Source organism: Natator depressus, chromosome 28 (assembly GCF_965152275.1).
Source record: "Natator depressus isolate rNatDep1 chromosome 28, rNatDep2.hap1, whole genome shotgun sequence".
Taxonomy (NCBI): domain Eukaryota; kingdom Metazoa; phylum Chordata; order Testudines; family Cheloniidae; genus Natator; species Natator depressus.
The window spans coordinates 4865869-4892884 of NC_134261.1; the positions used below are offsets into that span (position 1 = coordinate 4865869).

Consider the following 27016-nt stretch of genomic DNA (forward strand, 5'->3'; position numbering starts at 1 on the left):
CATGTCGTAATCCTGCAGGAGCAGGCTCCACCTCAGGAGCTTGGCGTTGGCTCCTTTCATCTGGTGCAGCCAGGTCAGGGGAGAGTGGTCGGTGTACACGGTGAAGTGTCGCCCGAAGAGATAGGGCTCTAGTTTCTTGAGGGCCCACACCATGGCCAGGCACTCCTTCTCGATGGCCGCGTAGTGTTGCTCCCGGGGTAGCAACTTCTTGCTCAGGTACACGATGGGGTGTCTCTCCCCCTTTTCATCCTCCTGCATTAACACCGCCCCCAGTCCCGTGTCGGAGGTGTCGGTGAACACCACAAAGGGCTTGTCAAAGTCTGGGTTTGCTAGAACTGGGCCACTGACCAGAGCCTCCTTCAGCGCCCGGAAAGCCTCCTGGCACTGCTCGGTCCAGACCACCTTGTCTGGCTTCCCCTTCTTGCATAGCTCAGTGATGGGGGTGGCTATGGCGCTAAAGTGGGGCACAAATCTTCGGTAGTATCCTGCCATCCCAATAAAGGCTTGGACCTGCTTTTTGGTGTGGGGAGCGGGCCAGTCTCTGATCACCTCCACCTTGGCCGGTTCTGGCTTTAGGCGGCCGCTCCCCACCCGATGGCCCAGGTAAGATACTTCAGCCATCCCCACCTTGCACTTCTCCGCTTTGACAGTCAGCCCAGCCCCCTGGAGTCGGTCCAGCACTTGTCTAACCTGGGACACGTGGTCCTCCCAGGTCTGGCTAAAGACACAGATGTCGTCAATATACGCCACGGCAAAACTCTCCATCCCCCTCAGGAGCTGGTCCACCAGGCGCTGGAAGGTGGCCGGCGCTCCCTTGAGGCCGAAAGGCAGGGTCAGAAACTCATAGAGCCCCAGAGGGGTGATAAAGGCCGATTTCAGCCGGGCATCTGCATCCAGCGGCACCTGCCAGTAGCCCTTTGTAAGGTCCATGGTGGTAAGGTACCGAGCTCCTCCCAGCTTGTCTAGGAGCTCGTCCGGCCTGGGCATGGGGTAGGCATCCGATACAGTGATGGCATTGAGCTTCCGATAGTCCACACAGAACCGGACTGACCCATCCTTTTTGGGGACCAGCACCACCGGCGAGGCCCAAGGGCTGGCCGATGGCTGGATCACCCCCAAAGCCAGCATGTCCCGGACCTCTCTTTCCAGGTCCTGAGCAGTTTTCCCTGTGACTCGGAAGGGGGAGCATCTTATCGGCGGGTGCGACCCTGTCTGCACCCGGTGGACAGTCAGATTAGTGCGTCCAGGCTGGTTGGAAAACAGCTGTCGGTACGGATGCAGCACCCCCCTGACCTCAGCTTGCTGGGCAGGGGTGAGCTGATCCGAGAGGGGGATTGTTTCCAGGGGGGAACCAGCTCTGGTCCCAGGGAATAGATCTACTAAAGGGTCATCTCCCTGCTCCTCCCACTGACCACACACAGCTAACACCACATTCCCCCTGGCATAATATGGCTTCATCATATTCACATGGTACACCCGGCGGTGGTGGGCCCGGTTCGACAGCTCCACCACATAGTTTACCTCATTGAGCTGCTTGACGACCTTGAACGGGCCCTCCCAGGCGGCCTGTAGTTTGTTCTTTCTCACGGGGATGAGAACCATCACCTGATCCCCGGTGGCGTAGGCACGGGCCCGCGCCGTGCGGTCATACCAGACCTTCTGCTTCCTCTGGGCTCTGGCCAGATTCTCCCTGGCCAGGCCCATGAGTTCAGCCAGTCTCTCTCGGAAGGTCAGGACATACTCCACCACTGACTCTCCATCGGGAGTGGCCTTCCCCTCCCACTCGTCTCTCATCAGGTCCAGGGGGCCCCTCACCCTCCTTCCATATAACAGTTCGAAAGGCGAAAATCCGGTAGACTCCTGGGGCACCTCCCTGTACGCGAACAGCAGGTGAGGTAAGTACTTGTCCCAATCCTGCGGGTGCTGGTTCATAAAGGTTTTCAGCATCATCTTTAGCGTCCCGTTAAACCTCTCCACCAGCCCATTGGACTGGGGGTGATACGCTGAGGCCCAGTCGTGCCGGACCCCACATTTCTCCCACAAGCACCGGAGCAGGGCCGACATGAAGTTGGAGCCTTGGTCTGTCAAGACTTCCCTGGGGAACCCCACTCGGCTGAAAATGGTCAGGAGCACATCTGCCACGGTGTCTGCTTCAATGGAAGCTAAGGGCACTGCCTCGGGGTAGCGGGTGGCGAAATCTACCACCACCAGAATGTATTTCTTCCCCGACCGGGTCGTCTTGCTGAGAGGCCCCACGATGTCCATGGCCACCTTCTGGAAAGGCTCCTCTATGATGGGCAAAGGTCTCAACGCCGCTTTCCCCTTGTCCCGGGCCTTCCCCACCCTCTGACAGGGGTCACAGGATCGGCAATACTGCCGGACGGTGGTAAAGACCCCGGGCCAGTAAAAGTTCTGTAGCAACCTCTGCCGGGTGCGCCGGATTCCCTGGTGCCCTGCGAGGGGGATGTCATGGGCCAGGGCCAGGGCCAGGAGCTTGCGGCGGTACTTCTGGGGGACCACCAGCTGCCTCCTGATCCCACAGGACTCCCCTTCCCCTGGGGGAGCCCATTCTCGGTACAGGAACCCCTTCTCCCACAGGAACCTCTCCTGGCAGCCTCTCCTCATGGTCCGTCCCTCACTGAGGTCGGCCAGGTCCCTGAGCTTCTGCAAGGAGGGATCTTTCCTCAACTCGGCCTGGAACTCAGCGGCTGGGGAAGGGATGGGGCCCGGTTCCCCCTCCGTGGCCAGGTCTGAGGCCGCAGCCTCTCTGAGCCGTGCCCCTCGGCGCTCCCTCCCCACCCGAGTAGGGTCTCGCGCCTCCAGTGTGGTACCCTCCCCAGGGTCAGGTCGCAGTGCCCCTCGCCGGCTCTGGCTACGGGTCACAACCAGGGCGGTCTGGGGGTCGCTTGGCCAGTCCTCTAGGTCCCCCCCCATCAAAACTTCAGTGGGCAAATGGTGGTGTACCCCCACATCCTTGGGGCCCTCCTTGGTCCCCCATTTCAGGTGTACCCTTGCCACGGGCACCTTAAATGGGGTCCCGCCCACCCCCGTCAGGGTCAGGTAGGTGTTGGGCACCACCCGATCTGGGGCCACCACCTCGGGCCGGGCCAGCGTCACCTCCGCGCCCGTATCCCAGTATCCATTGACCTTCCTCCCATCCACCTCCAGGGGAACAAGGCACTCTCTCCGGAGGGACAGCCCCGCACCCACCCTGTAAACCGAGCACCCTGAGTCCAGAGCCTCCAGCCCTCTGGCGGGGCTGGCTGGGGGTACTCTTCCCTCCTGAGCAGGTGGCAAACTGGTAGCCCCCCTTTCCTGGGTCGCCTGCCCCTCGTCCAGCTGAGTCCCTACCCAGTTAACCCTGGGTAGGTTGGGTCTGCTCAGTTTGTCCCTGAGCCCGGGGCACTGGGCCCGTACGTGGCCTCTCTGGCCACAGTGATAGCAGCTCAGGTCACGTTGGTCCCCTCGAACGGGTCGGAGGGGCCCGACACCAGGCGTTCCCCTTTGGAGGGGGTTCTCCCTATTTCCCCGCTGGGAGGCCCCATGGTGACTCTCTCTCTGCATCGGGGGGGGCCTGTTCTTTTGGGACTCCTCCCGGCTACCCCCTGACCGACTGTTCACAAACTCGTTGGCCAGCTGCCCTGCATGCTGGGGGTTCGCGAGCTTTTTGTCCACCAGCCACAGCCTCAGGTCGGAAGGGCACTGTTCATACAGGTGCTCCAGTACAAACAGGTCAAGCAGGTCCTCTTTAGTTTGGGCCCCCGCTGTCCACTTGCGGGCATATCCCTGCATCCTGTTGACCAGTTGTAGGTAGGTGACCTCAGGCGTTTTACGCTGACTCCGGAACCTTCTCCGGTACATCTCGGGGGTCAGCCCAAACTCACGGAGCAGGGCCTGTTTGAACAGTTCATAGTCCCCTGCCTCTGCCCCTGTCATCCGGCTGTAGACCTCCACGGCTTTGGGGTCCAGTAAGGGGGTGAGGAACTGGAGCCTGTCTGCAGGGTCAACCCTGTGCAGCTCGCAGGCATTCTCAAAGGCCGTCAGGAAGCTATCTATGTCCTCCCCCTCCTTCCGCTGGGCCAGGAAGCACTTATCAAAGCTCCTTGCAGTCTTGGGTCCCCCCTCACTCACCGCAGCCGGGGCCCCACTGCTCCTCAGCCTGGCCAGCTCCAGTTCATGCTGTCTTTGTTTCTCCTTCTCCTGCTGCTCATGTTGACGTTCCCTCTCCTTCTCCTGACGCTCCCTCTCCTTCTCCTGACGCTCCCTCTCCTTCTCCTCCTGCTCATGTTGACGTTGTTTCTCCTTCTCCTCCTGCTCATGTTGACGTTGTTTCTCCTTCTCCTCCTGCTCATGTTGACGTTGTTTCTCCTCATGTTGACGTTGTTTTTCATGATCCTCCAGCTCCCTCATTTTCCTCTCCCTCTCCCATTCCAGCCGCATCCGCTCCAGGGATGGGGAGCTCCGCTGGGAGGATCCCCTGCTGGCTGCTGGGGTCAGGGGGCCCTCGGTATTCGCTGGGCTTCCCACAACCCCTCCCCCAGGCATAGGTAGGAAGCGTCTCGGGGTGTCCTGGGCAGCAGTCTGACCCCTCCCAGCCTGGTCAGGCCCCAGGGCCCACGCTGCGTCCGCCGGGCGGCTTCCCTCAGGGACAGGGATCGGGTCATCCAAGCGATCCCTCTCCTCCAGCTGGGCAATCAGCTGTTCCTTGGTGGACCTCCCGACGCGCAGCCCCCTCTGCCTGCACAGCTCCACCAGGTCGCTCTTAAGGCGTTTAGCGTACATCTCCCGGCTGGCCACTCGCAGGCCGGGCAGCTGTCCACGGTTTCCAGGAAAAGCCCCTAGTGTGCCAGTCCTTCTTGAGGTCACCACCTCTTTGCCAGGGTCGAGCTGCAGACTCCTCCGCCCCTGGGACCGCTCGCTGCAATCCCCCGGGGGACCCTGTTACTGCAAAAGTCCTTCTCTCTGGTCACACACTCCCAGGGGTTAACCGCCCCCTGAAACCGTCTCTCTCTGAATCTTCAGCACGCCTGGTCCCCGTCAATCCCCCTTCGTTTTACTGTTCCCCAGTCACTTACTGCAGGAAGCGCCGTTCACGGGGTGCAGTAGATCCCACCGCTGCCACCAGTTGTCACGGAGTGTGGGGGAGTCCAGGCCCTGCACCCCTCTTCCTGGGATTCACTGAGACTCTCAGCCAGCCAGTAAAACAGAAGGTTTATTGGACAACAGGAACACAGTCCAAAACAGAGCTTGTGGGTACACCCAGGACCCCTCAGTGAAGTCCTTCTGGGGGAGCAGGGAGCTTAGACCCCAGCCCTGGGGTTCCCTGTGTTCCTCCACCCAGCCCCAAACTGAAACTAAACCCACCGAGCAGGTTCCCTGCTGCAGCCTCCGTCCACATTCCTGGGCAGAGGTGTTACCTCCCCCTCCCCCTCCTGGCTCAGGTGACAGGCTCTCAGGTCTCCCGTCCCCAGGGCACATTCCCAGGTCAACACTCCCCCCTCCCTGCTGCGTCACATCGTCACAACAGTCTCCCACAGTATTCTTGTCAGCAAGTTAAAGAAGTATGGGCTGGATGGATACACTACAAGGTGGGTAGAAAGTTGGCTAGATTGTCGGGCTCAATGGGTAGTGATCAATGGCTCCATGTCTAGTTGGCAGCCGGTATCTAGCGGAGTGCCCCAAGGGTCAGTCCTGGGGCCGGTTTTGTTCAATATCTTCATAAATGATCTGGAGGATGGTGTGGATTGCACTCTCAGCAAGTTTGCAGATGATACTAAACTGGGAGGAGAGGTAGATACGCTGGAGGGTAGGGATAGGATACAGAGGGACCTAGACAAATTGGAGGATTGGGCCAAAAGAAATCTGAGGAGGTTCAACAAGGACAAGTGTAGAGTCCTGCACTTAGGACGGAAGAATCCCATGCACCGCTACAGACTAGGGACCGAATGGCTAGGCAGCTGTTCTGCAGAGAAGGACCTAGGGGTGACAGTGGATGAGAAGCTGGATATGAGTCTACAGTGTGCCCTTGTTGCCAAGAAGGCCAATGGCATTTTGGGATGTATAAGTAGGGGCATTGCCAGCAGATCGAGGGACATGATTGTTCCCCTCTATTCGACATTGGTGAGGCCTCATCTGGAGTACTGTGTCCAGTTTTGGGCCCCACACTACAAGAGAGATGTGGAAAAATTGGAGAGAGTCCAGCGAAGGGCAACAAAAATGATTAGGGGTCTGGAACACAAGACTTATGAGGAGAGGCTGAGGGAACTGGGATTGTTTAGTCTACAGAAGAGAAGAATGAGGGGGGATTTGATAGCTGCTTTTAACTACCTGAAAGGTGGATCCAAAGAGGATGGATCTAGACTATTCTCAGTGATAGCAGATGACAGGACAAGGAGTAATGGTCTCAAGTTGCAGCGGGGGAGATTTAGGTTGGATATTAGGAAAATCTTTTTTACTAGGAGGTGGTGAAACACTGGAATGCGTTACCTAGGGAGGTGGTGGAATCCCCTTACTTAGAAGTTTTTAAGGTCAGGCTTGACAAAGCCCTGGCTGGGATGATTTAGTTGGGGATTGGTCCTGCTCTGGGCAGGGGGTTGGACTAGATGACCTCCAGAGGTCCCTTCCAACTCTGATATTCTATGATTCTATGATACAATTTGCATCATTGGTGACTAACAATAACTTTGCAATAGGAGGAATGGGATAAATGTGATGCTCCCTGGTTCCCTGTAGGAAGGGCATATTCAAATTACTCATGGGACAATGGAGTTGATAGAAAGGACAAATGGGTCCATCTCCAAACCAGGAAAACTGCAAAAGGCAAAAATGGGCCCCTCATCTGGACAAGCTGAGGTATAACGGTGCTGCAAACACTTCAAACAGCTTTAAAGGTTACTATATGGGAATCAGCCAAAGTATTAAAGAAAAAAAGAAGTCTTCATAGCCCTAGAGTCTTTTATGGTGTTGATCTCCCTTGCAGATTTTCTGATGCCTAACATGGTCTGAGCTCCAAAAAAAAGTTTTCCCACACTCACTGCATTCATAGGGTTTCTCACCTGTGTGCATTTTCTGATGACTAACAAGGCTTGAGTGCTGACTGAAGGTTTCCCCACACTCACTGCATTCATAGGGTTTCTCACCTGTGTGCATTCTCTGATGTGTAATAAGATGTGAGCACCGAATGAAGGTTTTCCCACACTCACTGCATTCATAGGGCCTCTCCCCAGTGTGGATTCTCTGATGACTAACAAGGCTTGAGTGCTGACTGAAGGTTTCCCCACACTCACTGCATTCATAGGGTTTCTCACCTGTGTGCATTCTCTGATGTGTAATAAGATGTGAGCACCGAATGAAGGTTTTCCCACACTCACTGCATTGATAGGGCCTCTCCCCTGTGTGGATTTTCTGATGTTGAAAAAGTCCTGATCTATGAGTGAAGTTTTTCCCACACTCACTGCATGCATAGGGCCTCTCCCTTGTGTGGATTCTCTGATGGGTAATAAGGTTTGAGCTGCGATTGAAGGTTTTCCCACACTCACAGCATTCATACGGCTTCTCTCCTGTGTGGATTCTCTGATGAGTAATAAGGTGTGAGCTGCTAGTGAAGCTTTTCCCACACTCACTGCATTCACAGGGCCTCTCCCCTGTGTGGATTCTCTGATGACTAACAAGGCTTGACTGTTGACTGAAGGTTTTCCCACACTCACTGCATTCATAGGGCCTCTCCCCTGTGTGGATTCGCTGATGTGTAATAAGATGTGAGCGTCGAATGAAGCTTTTCCCACACTCCCTGCATTCATAAGGCCTCTCCCCTGTGTGGATTCTCTGATGTTGAAAAAGGCCTGATCTGTGAGTGAAGTTTTTTCCACACTCACGACATTGATAGGGCCTCTCTCTTGTGTGGATTCTCTGATGTTTAATAAGGGCTGAGTAGTCACTTAAATTTTTTCCACACTCAGTGCATGTATTTTTTCTCTTTCCCATGAGGATTTCCTGCTGGATTGTTGTTTCCTTGAGGTTCTTCTGAGTTCCCTGAGAGTAAATACATTTACCCACTTTCTCCCCTGGCTGGTTTCCCTGCTCTCTCTCTGGTCTGTGCTGAATCTCACAGGATTTTCCCTGCTCATGACTCCTGGACACATTCCATTCTGATCTTTGTGATAATGCTCTGTGTTTATCCACTTGCTCAGCATCTTCCTGCTGAGAATTCTGCTCCTCTTTGTCACATACCATTGCATCACCTGCTGTGATAGAGACAGAAACCTCAAACAGGGATGGAAAGGGGAAGATCAAACCAAAAAAAGTGCTGGAGAGAGGTCAAATAAAAATCAGGAACTTAACTCCCCCAAACAGGAGAGAGGAGGGGGATCAATTCAGCCTTCACATCCCATCCAAATTTGAAGGGGGATGGGAGGAAGCAACGGCCCGGTGTCTGCTAGGATCTACAGGAAGCCAAGAGCTATATTTACCCTGAGGATACAACCCCTGCTAGGGACAATAATGTACCGTGAGACCTCCCAAGGGCTTTGTAAGGCATCCCAGATGTTTCCTTCAGACACTTACAGATTCTGAGTTGGTTTAATGTTTCCTCACCTGTGCAGTGAGCTCTCAGGATCTCTCTTTCCTCTGAACCCTGGAGGTCTGGGACCCATGGCTCTTCCCCTTGTTCCAGCTGGGAGAGCACATCAGGTTTGGAAACTGGAAACCCTGCTCAGATGAAAGAAAACAAAGGAGTTCAGGTGATTTCATAAAAAAACATTCTATTAATTTAACTTCAGTGCTTAGTGTGACCCAGTGTGCCTGGGGAAGTCCTCACTGAAAATGCCAAGGTCTGGGCAGGTTGACTCAATAGGTGTATCCCCTTGGTCTTTTCCATGGGTTCATTGTACAGCTCAGGGGAGGCTCTGGAAAATATCTTCAGAAGATAATATGTGGCTCCTGCTAGGAGCCGACTCGGGGGAAAAATGGTGGTTGCTCAGCACCCACCAGCAGCCCTATCAGCCTCCCTTCCCTCCCCCAGCACCTCCCAACCTCTGGTGGCCTCCCCGATCAGCACCTCCTCCTCCCTCCCCCGTGGTCTTGCCCACTGTGATCAGTTGCTTTATGGTGTTCAGGAGCCTCTGGGGGGGAAGGGCGGAGAAGTGAGGACATAGTATGCAGCCCCCCTTCTTCCCCTAGTGCGTCCCGCCCGCCGCAATCAGCTGTTTCACGGCACTGAGGAGGCACTGGGCGGTGGGGCTGGAGGAGCAAGGACACAGTGTGCAGCCTCACCCCTCCCTCCCCCAGTGCCTCCTTCCTGTGCCTCCTGCCTGCTGCGATCAGCTGTTTTGCAACATGCAGGAGGCTCGGGAGGGAGGGAAGGAGCGAGGACACAGCTGGGGTAGGGTAGGGGGTGAGAAGAGGCGGGGGAGACTTGGGGAAAGGGGTGGAGTGGGGGGCGGGGCCTGGGACAGAGCCAGGGGTCCAGCACCCCCTGGCCGGCACCAGTGTCTCCTTGAAGAAAGCACACAGGGATTAGCTGGTGTGGAAATTTTTAATCAGAATTTTTCTTACACCATCTAACAATGGAAGGCAAGTGCAAACAGGAAAGAAAACACAGAGATGAAAATTGAGGCTTCCAACAGGAGTGGGAGAATAAGTACCTTTTCATTGAATGGAAGTCCAGGGAGTCCAGGAGAGCTGGCTGTATTTCAAGGAATCCCTGTTGAGGTTACAGGGACAAACCATCCCGATGAGTCGAAAGAATAGTAAACATGGCAAGCAACCAGCTTGGCTTAATGGTGAAATCCTAGCGGATCTTAAACATAAAAAAGAAGCTTACAAGAAGTGGAAGGTTGGACATATGACCAGGGAAGAGTATAAAAATATTGCTCGGGCATGTAGGAAAGATATCAGGAGGGCCAAATCGCACCTGGAGCTGCAGCTAGCAAGAGATGTCAAGAGTAACAAGAAGGGTTTCTTCAGGTATGTTGGCAACAAGAAGAAAGCCAAGGAAAGTGTGGGCCCCTTACTGAATGAGGGAGGCAACCTAGTGACAGAGGATGTGGAAAAAGCTAATGTACTCAATGCTTTTTTTGCCTCTGTTTTCACTAACAAGGTCAGCTCCCAGACTGCTGTGCTGGGCATCACAGAATGGGGAAGAGATGGCCAGCCCTCTGTGGAGATAGAGGTGGTTAGGGACTATTTAGAAAAGCTGGACGTGCACAAGTCCATGGGGCCGGACGAGTTACATCCGAGAGTGCTGAAGGAATTGGCGGCTGTGATTGCAGAGCCCTTGGCCATTATCTTTGAAAACTCGTGGCGAACGGGGGAAGTCCCAGATGACTGGAAAAAGGCTAATGTAGTGCCAATCTTTAAAAAAGGGAAGAAGGAGGATCCTGGGAACTACAAGCCAGTCAGCCTCACCTCAGTCCCTGGAAAAATCATGGAGCAGGTCCTCAAGGAATCAATCCTGAAGCACTTACATGAGAGGAAAGTGATCAGGAACAGTCAGCATGGATTCACCAAGGGAAGGTCATGCCTGACTAATCTAATCGCCTTTTATGATGAGATTACTGGTTCTGTGGATGAAGGGAAAGCAGTGGATGTATTGTTTCTTGACTTTAGCAAAGCTTTTGACACGGTCTCCCACAGTATTCTTGTCAGCAAGTTAAGGAAGTATGGGCTAGATGAATGCACTATAAGGTGGGTAGAAAGCTGGCTAGATTGTCGGGCTCAACGGGTAGTGATCAATGGCTCCATGTCTAGTTGGCAGCCGGTGTCAAGTGGAGTGCCCCAGGGGTCGGTCCTGGGGCCGGTTTTGTTCAATATCTTCATAAATGATCTGGAGGATGGTGTGGATTGCACTCTCAGCAAATTTGCGGATGATACTAAACTGGGAGGAGTGGTAGATACGCTGGAGGGGAGGGATAGGATACAGAAGGACCTAGACAAATTGGAGGATTGGGCCAAAAGAAATCTGATGAGGTTCAATAAGGATAAGTGCAGGGTCCTGCACTTAGGATGGAAGAATCCCATGCACCGCTACAGACTAGGGACCGAATGGCTAGGCAGCAGTTCTGCGGAAAAGGACCTAGGGGTGACAGTGGACGAGAAGCTGGATATGAGTCAACAGTGTGCCCTTGTTGCCAAGAAGGCCAATGGCATTTTGGGATGTATAAGTAGGGGCATAGCCAGCAGATCGAGGGATGTGATCGTTCCCCTCTATTCGACACTGGTGAGGCCTCATCTGGAGTACTGTGTCCAGTTTTGGGCCCCACACTACAAGAAGGATGTGGATAAATTGGAGAGAGTCCAGCGAAGGGCAACAAAAATGATTAGGGGTCTAGAGCACATGACCTATGAAGAGAGGCTGAGGGAGCTGGGATTGTTTAGTCTGCAGCAGAGAAGAATGAGGGGGGATTTGATAGCTGCTTTCAACTACCTGAAAGGGGGTTCCAAAGAGGATGGCTCTAGACTGTTCTCAATGGTAGCAGATGACAGAACGAGGAGTAATGGTCTCAAGTTGCAATGGGGGAGGTTTAGATTGGATATTAGGAAAAACTTTTTCACTAAGAGGGTGGTGAAACACTGGAATGCGTTACCTAGGGAGGTGGTAGAATCTCCTTCCTTAGAGGTTTTTAAGGTCAGGCTTGACAAAGCCCTGGCTGGGATGATTTAACTGGGAATTGGTCCTGCTTCGAGCAGGGGGTTGGACTAGATGACCTTCTGGGGTCCCTTCCAACCCTGATATTCTATGATTCTATGATTCTATGAATGTAACGGTAAGGCCACATGTCTTCTTTGCCAGACGTGTCTCTCTCAGTTCAAATCTTCAAACTTGCAGCGTCATTTTGCTTCTAGCCATCAAGAATTCCCACAAGGTTCTGAACTCTGCACTTTAAAACTGAAAACCTTGAGAAAACAAACAGATGTAGAAGCCCAGTTCTTCACCAGATGAGCCAACCGATCGCAGACTGTAACATTAGCCTCCTATTATGTGGCCTGGTACATAGCTCATGTGAAAAAGCCCTACTCTGAAGGAGAGCTTATAAAAACGTGCCTCACTGATGTGATTTCAATCCTGTCACCAGAGAACGAGAATCTACAGAAGAAAATTTCTGGACTGCAGCTTTCACACCACACACTAGAACGCAGAATCTCCAACCTGAACAGTAACATCGAATCGCAACTGCACTCACAACTTCAGCAGTATGAATATTTGAGCATCACTTTGGATGAGTCATGCCATGCACAGGATAAACCTTATTATTGGTATTTGTCCGCACTCTGTCCTACGACTGTGTTGTAAGGGAAGAACTCCTCGATATCGTGTCACTAAAGGACAGAACTCGGGGACGAGATCTAAAGAAGGCGTTGATGTTGGTAGCTGTGGAAAGCCACTTGCCTTTACAGAGGCTCACTACCATTGCAACGGATAGGGCTCCATCCATGAGGGGATTTGCGAATGGATAAGTAGGGCTTTGTAAGTCTAACGAGAGCTTTCCCGAATTTTGGACATTTCACTATTATTCATAGGGAGCAACTGATATATATAAATCTCAAATTTGATCACGTCATGAAACTGGTCTTGCACATTGTGAATTTCATTCTCTCAAATGCACTCAATCACAGACAATTTCAAAATCTAATTGAAGAACTGGATGAAGATGACTCCCCTGCCGATTTCACTGTGCAGTTCGATGGCTCTCAAGAGGTAAAGTTAATTCCTGTTTTTTTGAGCTCCCAGAACCAGTAAAATTGTTTATGGAGGAGAAGTACGGAATACATCCTGCAACAAACCTTGATGCCAACTCTGCCCACATATCTACACCAGCGACACCATCACAGGACCTAACCAGATCAGCCACACCATCACCGGTTCATTCACCTGCACATCCACCAATGTTAAATATGCCATCATGTGCCAGCAGTGCCCCTCTGCTATGTACATTGGCCAAACTGAACAGTCCCTACGTAAAAGAATAAATGGACACAAATCAGCTATTAGGAATGGCAATATATAAAAACATGTAGGAGAACACTTCAATCTCCCTGGACACACAATAGCAGATTTAAAGGTAGCCATCCTGCAGCAAAAATACTTCAGGACCAGACTTCAAAGAGAAACTGCTGAGCTTCAGTTCATTTGCAAATTTGACACCATCAGCTTAGGATTAAACAAAGACTGTGAATGGCTAGCCAGCTACAAAAGCAGTTTCTCCTCCCTTGGTGTTCACACCTCAACTGCTAGAAGAGGGCCTCATCCTCCCTGTGTGAACTAACTTCGTTATCCCTAGCCTGATTCTTGCTTGCATATTTATACCTGCATCTGGAAATTTCCACTACATGCATGCGACAAAGTGGGTATTCACCCAAGAAAGCTCATGCTCCAATACGTCTGTTAGCCTATAAGGTGCCACAGGACTCTTTGCCGCTTTTAAAGATCCAGACTAACACGGCTACCCCTCTGATACTAGAATACATCCTGAACTTACAGATCCTGAATTGGTTCTAGACTTGGCATTTCTTGCAGACATGCTGCTGCATTTGGATAAAATAAACGTGGACTTACAAGGAACATTTTGGTTGCTGTCTGATCTAGTGCAAGGCGTATTTGCATTCATGAACAAACAGCAGTTGCTTCACAGATAAATGCTTGAGGGAGAGAAGCATAGAATATCAGGGTTGGAAGGGTCCTCAGGAAGTCATCTAGTCCAACCCCCTGCTCAAAGTAGCACCAATCCCCAACTAAACCATCCCAGCCAGGGCTTTGTCAAGCCTGACCTTAGAAACCTCTAAGGAAGGAGATTCCACCACCTCCCTAGGAAACCCATTCCAGTGCTTCACCACTCTCCTAGTGAAAAAGCTTTTCCTAATATCCAACCTAAACCTCCCCCACTGCAACTTGAGACCATTACTCCTTGTTCTGTCATCTGATACCACTGAGAACAGTCTAGATCCATCCTCTTTGGAACCCCCTTTCAGGTAGTTGAAAGCAGCTATCAAATCCCCCCTCATTCTTTTCTGCTGCAGACTAAATAATCCCACTTCCCTCAGCCTCTCCTTATAAATCATGTGCTCCAGCCCCCTAATCATTTTTGTTGCCCTCCGCTGGACTCTCTCCAATTTTTCCACATCCTTCGTGTAGTGTGGGGCCCAAAACTCGACACAGTACTCCAGATGAGGCCTCACCAATGCTGAATAGAGGGGAATTATCACGTCCCTTGATCTGCTGGCAATGCTCCTACTTATACAGCCCAAAATACATTAGCCTTCTTGGCAACAAGGGCACACTGTTGACTGATATCCAGCTTCTCGTCCACTGTAACCCCTAGGTCCTTTTCTGTAGACCTGCTGCCTAGCCACTCGGTCCCCAGTCTTTAGCGGTGCATGAGAGTTGACATACTTTCCCTCAATGTTACAACTTCAAGCCAGATCAAAATAAGATGCAGCAGAACCCCTAAAATGGAGCACAACTAGATATGTGAGCCTGATTAAATATCTTAAGGACAGTTTTGAGGAAAGATTCCAACATTTGCAGCAGAAAAGACCTCAAAACAGATTTCTGATTGACCCTTTTAGTGCTAAAAGAAAAGGAGGACTTGTGGCACCTTAGAGACTAACCAATTTATTTGAGCATAAGCTTTCGTGAGCTACAGCTCACTTCATCGGATGCATACTGTGGAAAGTGTAGAAGATCTTTTTATACACACAAAACATGAAAAAATACCTCCCCCCCACCCCACTCTCCTGCTGGTAATAGCTTATCTAAAGTGATCACTCTAAAGTGTGGGGGGGGGGGAGAGAAAACCTGGATTTGTGCTGGAAATGGCCCAACTTGATTATCATACACATTGTAAGGAGAGTGATCACTTTAGATAAGCTATTACCAGCAGGAGAGTGGGGTGGGGGGAGGTATTTTTTCATGCTTTGTGTGTATAAAAAGATCTTCTACACTTTCCACAGTATGCATCCGATGAAGTGAGCTGTAGCTCACGAAAGCTTATGCTCAAATAAATTGGTTAGTCTCTAAGGTGCCACAAGTACTCCTTTTCTTTTTGCGAATACACACTAACACGGCTGTTACTCTGAAACATAGAAACAAGAGTCACATACTTGGAAAATCATAACATTTTCACAGATACGTGACAGGGCATAGCTAGCACGATTCATTGCACTTTTATAATATTGGTATTAATAATAATAATATAAAGTGTCTCACAATTCCATACAGTGTCACACTTAGTGACAAGTGACAACCAGTGAACAAATATGGCTTGTGAGATATCGTTCCGAAAACTCATAATCCACTGAATATTATCCTCCTGTTAAAATATGTGTAGCAACACTGTAAAGTGATGAGATTTTACTGTATGGTATTACTGAAAAAGTTACAATTCTGGGGAACACCCACAGACCAGTTCCTCAGAGACAGCAAGGAAAACAGCTGGTGAAATAGCCATTCTCCAGCAGGGAGAAGGTGTGAACAAGACATTGGGCTCAAGGGGTAGCAATCAATAGCTCCATGTCTAGTTGGCAGATGGTGTCAAGCAGAGTGCCCCAAAGGTCGGTCTTGGGGCCAGTTTTGTTCAATATCTTCATTAATGATCTGAAGGATGGCGTGGACTGCACCCTCAGCAAGTTTGCAGATGACACTAAACTGGGAGGAGAGGTAGATATGCTGGAGGGTAGGGATAGGATACAGAAGGACCTAGACAAATTGGAGGATTGGGCCAAAAAATTGTCCTTGACAGAACAAGGAGTAATGGTCTCACGTTGTAGTGGGGAAGGTTTAGGTTGGATGTTAGGAAAAACTTTTTCACTAGGAGAGTGGTGAAGCACTGGAATGGGTTCCCTAGGGAGCTGGTGGAATCTCCTTCCTTAGATGTTTTTTAGGTCAGGCTTGACAAAGCCCTGGCTGGGATGATTTAGTTGGTGTTGGTCCTGCTTTGAGCAGGGGGTTGGACTAGATGACCTCCTGAGGTCCCTTCCAACCCTGATATTCTACGATTCTATATTCTATGACTCATTTACATGGCATCACAGGGAAGGCTTGAAGCTCACATCCACAACAGACAGCCCGTCACCATGACTCAGGTGAAAATTGAAGATGTTTCTAGTTCAAAGGACTGAATTAAAAAAAGAGGTGGGGAAAATGCTTGAGACTCTCCCTCACTTTTCCCTCTCCTCATGACAACAATTCCTGAAGAACTGAACTTGGGTGGGAGGGGCGGGTTAGGGGGAGTCCTGGCAGAAAGGAAAGCCAGCCTGTCTCAGCATATGGTGAGAGAAACATTTACTTTGAATCCATTTTAGCTTGTTAAGTTAGACATTAGTGTGACGTTATTGACATAATCTGGGACTGTATAGATCATTGTTGCAACCAAGGTCCTGTAGTGGCACCAAATCTTGTATAAAGGGGGTCAAATGAGGTGTCCAAGACAAGGTTATGGTATTGGCTCTATACTGTCTTTATTTCAAACTTTTGCTATTGCTTCTGGGTGACACCCCAGACAAGTTGGTGTCAGCTCTGCCTAGCCTGCTTGATGGCACATTAATGACCATCAGCGATACAATTGACCCATTGAGAGAAGGCAGACATGCCTTGCAACTCAGCAAGGTGTGCAGGGACCTGCCTATGGACAGAACTCTGAGGTTTTTCCAGGCCATGGGATGGACAGCTTGTCTTTGGAACAAAGAAAGCAGAGACCACATGGCAAGAGACTGTAAAAAGCTGCTGCAGCTCCTCCATCTTGTCTTCAATCCTGCGTCATACCTCTGGAGGGACTTCGCTGCACTGAAGCTTTGAACCAAGGACTGAAAGACCCATCCCAGCTGGGGATGTTCTCCAGAGACTGGATTTGAACCTGCCGTTTATTCCATCACTGCTACAAGCCTGAACCAAGAACTTTGCCGTTACTGTATGTCATTGATTCCATTTAGCCAATTCTAGCTCTCATCTGTATCTTTTTCCTTTTATGAATAAACCTTTAGATTTTAGATTCTAAAGGATTGGCAACAGTGTGATTTGTGGGTAAGATCTGATTTGTATATTGACCTGGGTCTGGGGCTTGGCCCTTTGGGATCGAGAGAACCTTTTTTCTTTTACTGGGGTATTGGTTTTCATGACCATTTGTCCCCATAACGAGTGGCACTGGTGGTGATACTGGGAAATTGGAGTGTCTAAGGGAATTACTTGTGTGACTTGTGGTTAGCCAGTGGAGTAAAACCAAAGTCTTCTCTGGCTGGCTGGTTTGGTTTGCCTTGGTGTGCAGCGAGAATCATAGAATCCTAGAATCATAGAATATCAGGGTTGGAAGGGACCTCAGGAGGTCATCTAGTCCAACCCCCTGCTCAAAGCAGGACCAATCCCCAATTAAATCATCCCAGCCAGGGCTTTATCAAGCCTGACCTTAAAAACTTCTAAGGAAGGAGATTCCACCACCTCCCTAGGTAACGCATTCCAGTGTTTCACCACCCTCCTAGTGAAAAAGTTTTTCCTAATATCCAACCTAAACCTCCCCCACTGCAACTTGAGACCATTACTCCTTGTCCTGTCCTCTTCTACCACTGAGAATATCTAGAACCATCCTCTCTGGAACCACCTCTCAGGTAGTTGAAAGCAGCTATCAAATCCCCCCTCATTCTTCTCTTCTGCAGACTAAACAATCCCAGTTCCCTCAGCCTCTCCTCATAAGTCATGTGTTCCAGACCCCTAATCATTTTTGTTGCCCTTCGCTGGACTCACTCCAATTTATCCACATCCTTCTTGTAGTGTGGGGCCCAAAACTGGACACAGTACTCCAGATGAGGCCTCACCAATGTCGAATAGAGGGGAACGAACACGTCCCTCGATCTGCTCGCTATGCCCCTACTTATACATCCCAAAATGCCATTGGCCTTCTTGGCAACAAGGGCACACTGCTGACTCATATCCAGCTTCTCGTCCACTGTCACCCCTAGGTCCTTTTCCGCAGAACTGCTGTCTAGCCATTCGGTCCCTAGTCTGTAGCGGTGCATTGGGTTCTTCAGTCCTAAGTGCAGGACCCTGCACTTATCCTTATTAAACCTCATCAGATTTCTTTTGGCCCAATCCTCCAATTTGTCTAGGTCCCTCTGTATCCTATCTACCACTCCTCCCAGTTTAGTATCATCCGCAAATTTGCTGAGAGTGCAATCCACACCATCCTCCAGATCATTTATGAAGATATTGAACAAAACCGGCCCCAGGACCGACCCTTAGGGCACTCCACTTGATACCGGCTGCCAGCTAGACATGCAGCCATTGATCACTACCCATTGAGCCTGACAATCTAGCCAACTTTCTACCCACCTTATAGTGCATTCATCCAGACCATACTTCTTTAACTTGCTGACAAGAATACTGTGGGAGACCGTGTCAAAAGCTTTGCTAAAGTCAAGAAACAATACATCCACTGCTTTCCCTTCATCCACAGAACCAGTAATCTCATCATAGAAGGCGATTAGATTAGTCAGGCATGACCTATCCCTGGTGAATCCATGCTGACTGTTTCTGATCACTTTCCTCTCATATAAGTGCTTCAGGATTGATTCTTTGAGGACCTGCTCCATGATTTTTCCGGGGACTGAGGTGAGGCTGACTGGCCTGTAGTTCCCAGGATCCTCCTTCTTCCCTTTTTTAAAGATTGGCACTACATTAGCCTTTTTCTAGTCATCCGGGACTTCCCCCGTTTGCCACGAGTTTTCAAAGATAATGGCCAAGGGCTCTGCAATCACAGCCGCCAATTCCTTTAGCACTCTCGGATGCAACTCGTCCGGCCCCATGGACTTGTGCACGTCCAGCTTTTCTAAATAGTCCCTAACCACCTATTTCTCCACAGAGGGCTGGCCATCTACTCCCCATGTTGTGATGCCCAGCGCAGCAGTCTGGGAGCTGTCCTTGTTAGTGAAGACAGAGGCAAAAAAAGCATTGAGCACATTAGCTTTTTCCACATCCTCTGTCACTAGGTTGCCTCCCTCATTCAGTAAGGGGCCCACACTTTCCTTGGCTTTCTTCTTGTTGCCCACCTTGATTATCATGCACATTGTAGGGAGGGTGGTCACTTTGGATAAGCTATTACCAGCAGGAGAGTGAGCTTGTGTGGGGGGGGGCGGAGGGTGAGAAAACCTGGATTTGTGCTGGAAATGGCCCACCTTGATTATCATACACATTGTAAAGAGAGTGGTCACTTTGGATGGGCTATTACCAGCAGGAGAGTGAGTTTGTGTGGGGGGGGGGCGGAGGGTGAGAAAACCTGGATTTGTGCTGGAAATGGCCCACCTTGATGATCACTTTAGATAACCTATTACCAGCAGGAGAGTGGGGTGGGAGGAGGTATTGTTTCATGGTCTCTGTGTATATAATGTCTTCTGCAGTTTCCACAGTATGCATCCGATGAAGTGAGCTGTAGCTCACGAAAGCTTATGCTCAAATAAATTGGTTAGTCTCTAAGGTGCCACAAGTACTCCTTTTCTTTTAACATACCTGAAGAAACCCTTCTTGGTACTCTTGACATCTCTTGCTAGCTGCAGCTCCAGGTGCGATTTGGCCCTCCTGATTTCATTCCTACATGCCCGAGCAATATTTTTATACTCTTCCCTGGTCATATGTCCAACCTTCCACTTCTTGTAAGCTTCTTTTTTATGTTTAAGATCCGCTAGGATTTCACCGTTAAGCCAAGCTGGTCGCCTGCCATATTTACTATTCTTTTGAGTCATCGGGATGGTTTGTCCCTGTAACCTCAACAGGGATTCCTTGAAATACAGCCAGCTCTCCTGGACTCCTTTCCCCTTCATGTTAGTCCCCCAGGGGATCCGACCCATCCGTTCCCTGAGGGAGTCGAAGTCTGCTTTCCTGAAGTCCAGGGTCCGTATCCTGCTGCTTACCTTTCTTCCCTGTGTCAGACCCCAGCCTTGGGCTGTAACTGCCCTGCTTTAAGCAATTTGTCCTGAATTGGCACTCTCAGTTGAGTCCCACCAGAACCAGCATCGTTACAGGTTAGTTTGTGTTTTATCTTTCATTTCTTTTGTAACTAATTCTGACTTTTATGCCTCATTACTTGTAGTCACTTAAAATCTTTTTTTTTTTTGGTAGTTAATCTTGTATTGTTTTATCTAACCAGTGTGTTTGGATTAAAGTCTGTGGGAAATTCCATTCGGGATAACAAGGCTGGTGCATGTCATTTTCCACTGGTGAAATGAAAGATTTTATATGAGCTTGTGTTGTTCAGTAGCATGCTGGACAGTGCAAGAGGCACATTTCTGTGGGGAGTCTGGCACTTGACAATTTGCTGGTGTTCTCCCAAGATGTAATTCAGGAGTGGCTGACTAGCAGCGCTCAATACTATGTAGCTGGGAGAGAGTTACATGCTGGAGACTGTGTGTTAACCGGCCAAGAGGGGCTGTTCTCACAGTAAAACAGTGGAAAAAGCACCCCAGGTTGGAGAACTGAGGGGACACAGCTGTTCAACATTCCAGATTGTACTGTGGATAATGTCACAGACACTCATTATGACGGAGCCTCTTACAACACAGAGAAGGTAAATCCATGTCCCAGAAATCGAAGACTCCAGACAGAGGGCAAGTCTCCCTGGCACTGCTTCTTGCTGACAGAGAAGTCCAGAGACAGTGAGAGAGTCCTGTGGAAGCTGGGAACAGTAAGCATTGGCTGGTGGGGTTCAGTGGAGAAAGGGAACAGGAAGGACAGGGATACTACTGAACGCAGGATCTCAGCAGTACTAGATGTCAGGATAGCACATATTGCAGCACCTTGGAAAACATAATCCCAACTATACATACAAAATGACGGGGTCTAAATTAGTTGTTTCCACTCAGGAGAGGGATCTTGGAGTCACTGTGGCTAGTTCTCTGAAAACATCCACTCAATGTGCAGCAGCAGTAAAAAAAAAAGAGAACAGAATGTTTGGCATAATTAAGAAAGGGATAGATAATAAGACAGAAAATATCATATTGCCTCTATATAAATCCATGGTACACCCACATCTTGAATACTGCGTGCAGACGTCGTCACCCCATCTCAAAAAAAGATCTATTGGAATTGGAAAATATTCAGAAAAGGTCAACAAAAATGATGAGGGGTACGGAACAGATTCTGTATGTGGAGAGATTAAAAAGACAGGGACTTTTCATCTTGGAAAAGAGATGACAAAGGGGAGATATGATAGAGGTCTATAAAATCATGACGGGTGTGGAGAAAGTAAATAAGGAAGTGTTACTTATTCCTTCTCATAACACAAGAACTAGGAGTCACCCAATGAAAGCAATAGGCAGCAAATTTAAAACAAACCAAAGGAAGTATTTCTTCACACAACGCACAGTCAACCTGTTGAACTCTTTGCCAGAGGATGTTATGAAGGCCAAGAGTAGAACAGAGTTCAAAAAAAGAACAAGATAAATTCATGGAGGATAGGTCCATGAATGCCCATTAGCCAGGATGGGCAGGGACGGTGTCCCTAGCCACTGACTGCCAGAGCCTGGGAATGGACGACAGGGGATGGATCACTTGTTGAGTGCCTGTTCTGTTCATTCCCTCTAGGACACCTGGGATTGGCCACTGTCAGAAGACAGGACACTGGGCTAGATGGACCTTTGGTCTGACCCAGTATGGCCGGTTTTATGTACTAGGGAATCTAGTGAGACCAGTGTAATGGGAGGGAGTATGAAAATCACTGGCTGTGGAGAACACTGGGAAATTAGAAGCAATAATTCAGAAGCAACAGTCTCTAATTAGTCTGGAAAAGCAGAATGTGAAAAATAAGAATCAGGTCATGTGACTTCAGGAATGATGGACTCCAAGATCCACAGAGCCTGCAGAGAAGAGAGATTGTGGTGATTGCACATGGGGATGCGGGAGCAAGACTCTCCATGTCTCAGGAAGTTTCACTACTAACCTAGGCCATTTTCACACCTGGGGGGCAATCCAGAGCAGTGAGGAGTTGTGTCACCTGTAATCCTGGGTGAGATTCAAGGTTCTGCTGCTGGAGCTCCCCTCTCTGGATACCCCCCGCCAGCATTCAAGGAGTGTCTGTGTGATAAATAACCCTGGACCAGCAACTCTGACTCCAGCAGCCTGCTTGTTCCACCCCAAGCACATTCTGGTTTGGGTGGAGTAGGCTCAGGGTTGGAGAGAAGGCCAGGGGCAGGAGGCTTCTGTTCGTTATGATGGACCTAACCCCCAGTTTTACTTGAGCAAACAGGAGATATTTGACACCGTGCGATACTGCTCCTGTGCTCTGTTCCCAAAGTGTTCTGCAGCAGGGGAGGGTCGCTGGTCATGAGTGTGTCACTGGCATGTTGGGGTGATGCTGAAACAGGACAGAATAGAGGTGGCATTGTGGGGGTGGCCTAAACCATATCTCTTCATTTCCCCTTCTAATAACCGAGGGGACAGGAATCCTTACCCAGCGAGGTCACAGTCTCATAGGTCTCCTGCATGACGTCTCTGCAGAGGGCTCTCTGAGCGGGGTCCAGCAGAGCCCACTCTTCCCTGGTGAAATACACAGCCACCTCCTCGAAGGTCACCAGCCCCTGAAAGAGCAAGAGCCCCACACTCAGTGCCTGCTGACCCACTCACTATTCGTGGGGAAGAGGAGCCAAATGGGAGCTCTGGGTGGACTGCAGTCAACAGAGTCCCACCCCCACCCCGCTCAGAGCATCCAGGAAACACCAGGGTGAGGGGACAAAGAGAGAGTCCCTTGTCTCTCCCAGCAGATCCATCACACTAGCCACAGACTGATACAGGAGGTGGAGCCCCTAGCAAGGCCCAGGGAGAGCTCCCTGGTAGGAAGCCCAACACCCTCCTCATTGTGAGGAGCTGGATATGGAGGGGAATCTCCCCAAACTGGTGGGGGCCCCCTTTCATATCTCACAGCAGCCGCTGGTTAGTCGGGTCAGGCTCCAGCACCGGCAGTCTGGTCAGTTTTCCTAGCCCCATGTAGGTGGGTTACTTTCTGTTTCACAAATGAGGGCATTTCCACCTCCGAACTCATGGGTCTGTTCCTAGAATCTAGGCCACTTATTAAACTAGTCCTGGCAGGTTTGCCACCCCCTGGCCTCCTCCCTTTCTCCACACTGTGAATTTCCTGCCGCGCTCCAACCTCCAAACCAGACTGTGCAAACCTTCCCATCTCCAGTGTATTTGCTGTCCCTCTCCCTCCTGCAGGACCCCACCAGCTCCCCCCTCCCCCTCACCGCCTGAATAATCCCTACCTCAGCTGGCTTCTCTGCAGCCATTTCTCTCCCCTGTCCCATGGGAGGACGGGATGAGCTGGAGTGAAACATGGATGTCATTCTGCAGCCTGGGAGGGGGAGAAGGGCAGTTGTGGGGGTTTCAGAACAGTCTTTAGTTAATTTCACATCACGATTCCCCCAGGCTCTTTCCCTGCAGACAGACATCCTACATTCTGCCATGCTGGGAAATTACTTGATCTCTTTATTACAGTGCAGACCTGGCCCCTCCTGCCAGGCTAAGCCCACAGAGAGATTTTTAACCTTCCTTCTCTCTCCCCCCATCCCATAACAAAGTATCTGAACACAATGCTAGAAAAAAGCAGAACCAAAGGAGTCACTGTGAGAGGGGACGGATAGCTCAGTGGTTTGCGCACTTGCCTGCTAAACCTGGGGTTGTGAGTTCAGTCCTTGAGGGGGCCATTTAGGGATCTGGGGCAAAAATTGGGGATTGGTTCTGCTTTGAGCAGGGGGTTGGACTAGAAGACCTCCTGAGGTCCCTTCCAACCCTGATATTCTATGATTCCCTTGGACACTGGCCACACCCCAGCAGAGGGAATATGGAATCAGGAACTGGTTTTTCCTCTGTCTGATCCTTTTCTTGTTCACTGGGAAGTGATTCTGCTCAGCGATGCTGCAATACATGTGTCTGGGTAGATCAGAGAGCTGGAAATCTCTCTCCCCACTCAGTTCTACCACTGCCCCTTTCTTTCAGTCTCTCCTTCCCCTCCCCTCTCTCCCTCCTCTCTGTGTTAGATTAAAAGTAATAATTAATACATTAATTATTTTCAGGAAAATATGGTCCAGTACAGACCCCTGATTTGGCTTGTATTATTAGAAAGAAATATGTCTCTCAGCCTGCTGAGTTTGAGCGAAGTGAAGCAGGCCTGTTAGTTTGCAAGGTCCGTGCTAATTGTAGAAAAACATCCAGAGAAAAAAAGTTTGTTCTAAAGGTGATAAGATAAGACTGCTGTCTCCTTGAGGTCAGGAACAAGATTTGTTAATCCTCCACTTTTGCATTCCTATCTCGCTTGTTTTCTCTTCATGTTTAACAAGTGGCATGGATAGATTCACTGGAGTCTGTCATGCCCCAATGATTTGAGAATGGTTATGTTAAAGAATGTGTAGGTAATAAAATATAAATGTGATAGGAAGTAAAATATTAAGTAAAATGGAGTGTAATTGCAATTGTGTGTTTGGATGAGTAATAAAAAGGTTGAAGTGCCAGCCTAATAAATGACTCCACATCGAGAGGAAGAACTGACAGGCTGAAGAGTGCATTGGGTGAGATAGCCCGATGATAAACCTGAGGGCATACCAGAATCCACCCACAACTGCCCCAAGGACAGGGGGGGCTGAAGAACCAAAGAACAAGATAAAAACATACTGTCATTCCGTCATTGCTGTGCCATCTGTGTGATTGACTATCACTTCAAACGTGAGAACAGCATGACAAAGCAAACCCTATAAACTTGTACGAGGATAAAACCCTATAAAAACAGACCCTGAAGACTGAGAACTTTGGGTCTGATTCTGCAACCAACCTCCAGGAACATCAGATGCACATCTGACAAGGCCCTGCTCCCTCCTCGTGTCCAGGCCACCTGGCCAGTGGCTTGGCTCGAGCAATCTCCAAGCTGGTAAGTATAACAACCTTGCAGAACTCTGTGTGTATGAGTGAATGAATGTGTGAGAGAATGAAATGTTATAGCTATAACTGATTGCTTACTTTAATTCTTTCTGTATTCACAATAAACATGGCACAATGCCTTATCACCTAAATAAGATCCTGCTGGTTTTCATTTTCTAAGTATAACATCTGGCTGGGAAAGTCCCATTCCTGGGTTCTTTGCTCTCCTATGGCTGGATTTTCTCCTGGCAATTGCTAATGGGAAGAGAAATGATAGGGGGCTGTTTGTGCAGAGTCACTATAATGCCAGACCTCAACACTTTCTGTGAGGTCTTTCAGTTACCTGGAGTCTGTGGCTCAGAATTTAGTATTAACAGGGCCCAGGGCTGCCCTAGGGGGCTAGCACATCAGAACCACCCCTGAAATCCCAAACCTCCAGAACCCACCAACCTAACTAGGGTACCCGCTGTTCAGCCACCCAGAGGCCTCCTCCTACCACAATGCCCCTTCAGCTCCAGCTGCAATCTCCCCACACAGACCCCCCCCCCCCCCCCCGCTCAGCAACAGTGTTACCTCACAGTGTCGGATAAGTGGATAGAAAGTTATCACCACCCTGTGCTGGCCAGTCACACAGGCAGAGGGAGCCCTGGGGGATGCTTCTTTAACAGGAGAATGGAAGGCATGGAGGGCCAAAATAGGTAAGACATTTCCATGCCCTGTCACTAGCAAATAATGGCCACCATGAATCCACCCCACACGTGGCTACATCTTAGCACATTGGGAAGCAACCCCTCACTGAGACCATTTGTTGGGGGGTTTGGGATACTTCTGGACCCACGCTGCACTCAGAGCAACCTCCTCATCCCGTGCCAGCTGGAAAAAAGAAAAGGGTCCAGCCAGGTCTCCTGTTATCAGCTGGGAACCACTGATCCCCCAAACAGGGGGAGGCCTCTGGCTTTGATGTGTATTAAAGATGTGGCTGGTCTCTTTCATCGTCAAACGTTTTAACAGAGTTAAAGGGGAGAACAAATGATTCTCAAAGGAGCGGGGAAAGATGATCACTAGGCAATTTAACCCCCTGCAAGCTCCAGGATGGAGAACAACTCAGGGCCACAGGTTCCCTCCAAGGAAGGAGAAGTTGCTGGGATTTAGAAACATGGGGAACAGCCCCAAACCCAAGAGGATTTTTAATTGACATTTGATAATGACATAGAAAGAGGCAAAAACTGATTTGAGATCAATGTTCAGAAATGAAAGAGAAAGGGTGGAAATCTGCGGGATTTTGGATCCATTTTTGCAAATTAGAGAGGAAAGTGGAAAATCAGAGGGATTTTATATCAGTAGTTGATATGAGGTAAAATCTGAGTGTATTTTACATCAATATTTGATAAATGAATAGAGAGGAAATGGGCAACATTTACAAACATTTTATATCCATATTCAAGAATCTGAGAAAGGGTGTAAATCTGAGATTTTCTTAATATTTTATTTATTTATGTATTATTTAATTAGAGAGACAGGGGGAAATCTCAGGGCATATTCAATTAGAAATAGAAACCTAGAGTAAAGTGGGGGAAATGTTTAGGGCAGGGGTTGGCAACCTGCGGCACATGAGCTGATTGTTAGTGGCACTTTGCTGCCAGCCGGGGTCCCAACCGCCAGCCCCGCTCAGCCTGCTGCTAGCCTGGTTGGACAGAACCCCGGGCGTCCGGGACCCCGCCCGGCAGGGGCCGGCAGACGGAACCCCAGACTGGCAGTGGGCCAAGCGGCTCAGCCAGCTGCCGGCCTGGGGTTCTGTCTGCTACCCCCGCTGCCGGTCTGGCACCCCCGTCCGTCGGCCCCTGCCAGCTGGAGTCCCGATCGCCGGCCCCGCTCAGCCCACTGCCGGTCTGGGGTTCCATCCGCCGGCCCCTGCCAGCTGGAGTCCCGATCGCCGGCCCCGCTCAGCCCACTGCCGGTCTGGGGTTCCATCCGCCGGCCCCTGCCAGCTGGAGTCCCGATCGCCGGCCCCGCTCAGCCCACTGCCGGTCTGGGGTTCCGTCCGCCAGCCCCTGCCAGCTGGAGTCCCGATCGCCGGCCCCGCTCAGCCCACTGCCGGTCTGGGGTTCCATCCGCCGGCCCCTGCCAGCTGGAGTCCCG

At 50.2% G+C, this 27016-nt stretch overlaps 1 protein-coding gene across 1 annotated transcript; it reads right to left on the reverse strand.

Annotated features, from left to right (window-relative positions):
- Positions 1-5457: 5457 nt before the first annotated feature.
- LOC141978974 (uncharacterized) lies at positions 5458-24872 on the reverse strand. Its single transcript, XM_074941408.1, has 5 exons — positions 24792-24872; positions 23230-23318; positions 22422-22548; positions 8593-8706; positions 5458-8243 (listed from the first exon to the last, which is right to left on the reverse strand). The coding sequence occupies exons 2-5, from the start codon at positions 23308-23310 to the stop codon at positions 6946-6948; spliced, it is 1620 nt and encodes a 539-aa protein (XP_074797509.1). The 5' UTR covers positions 23311-23318; positions 24792-24872; the 3' UTR covers positions 5458-6945.
- Positions 24873-27016: the final 2144 nt, after the last annotated feature.

Coding starts and splice junctions, on each gene's coding strand:
- LOC141978974 (XM_074941408.1), bottom strand. CDS start 23,310: ATGACATCCATGTTTCACTCCAGCTCATCCCGTCCTCCCATGGGACAG. Junction 8,707..22,421: donor TGAGACTGTGACCTCGCTGG/GTAAGGATTCCT, acceptor TCATCTGAGCAG/GGTTTCCAGTTTCCAAACCT. Junction 8,244..8,592: donor CCTGAGAGCTCACTGCACAG/GTGAGGAAACAT, acceptor TCTCTATCACAG/CAGGTGATGCAATGGTATGT.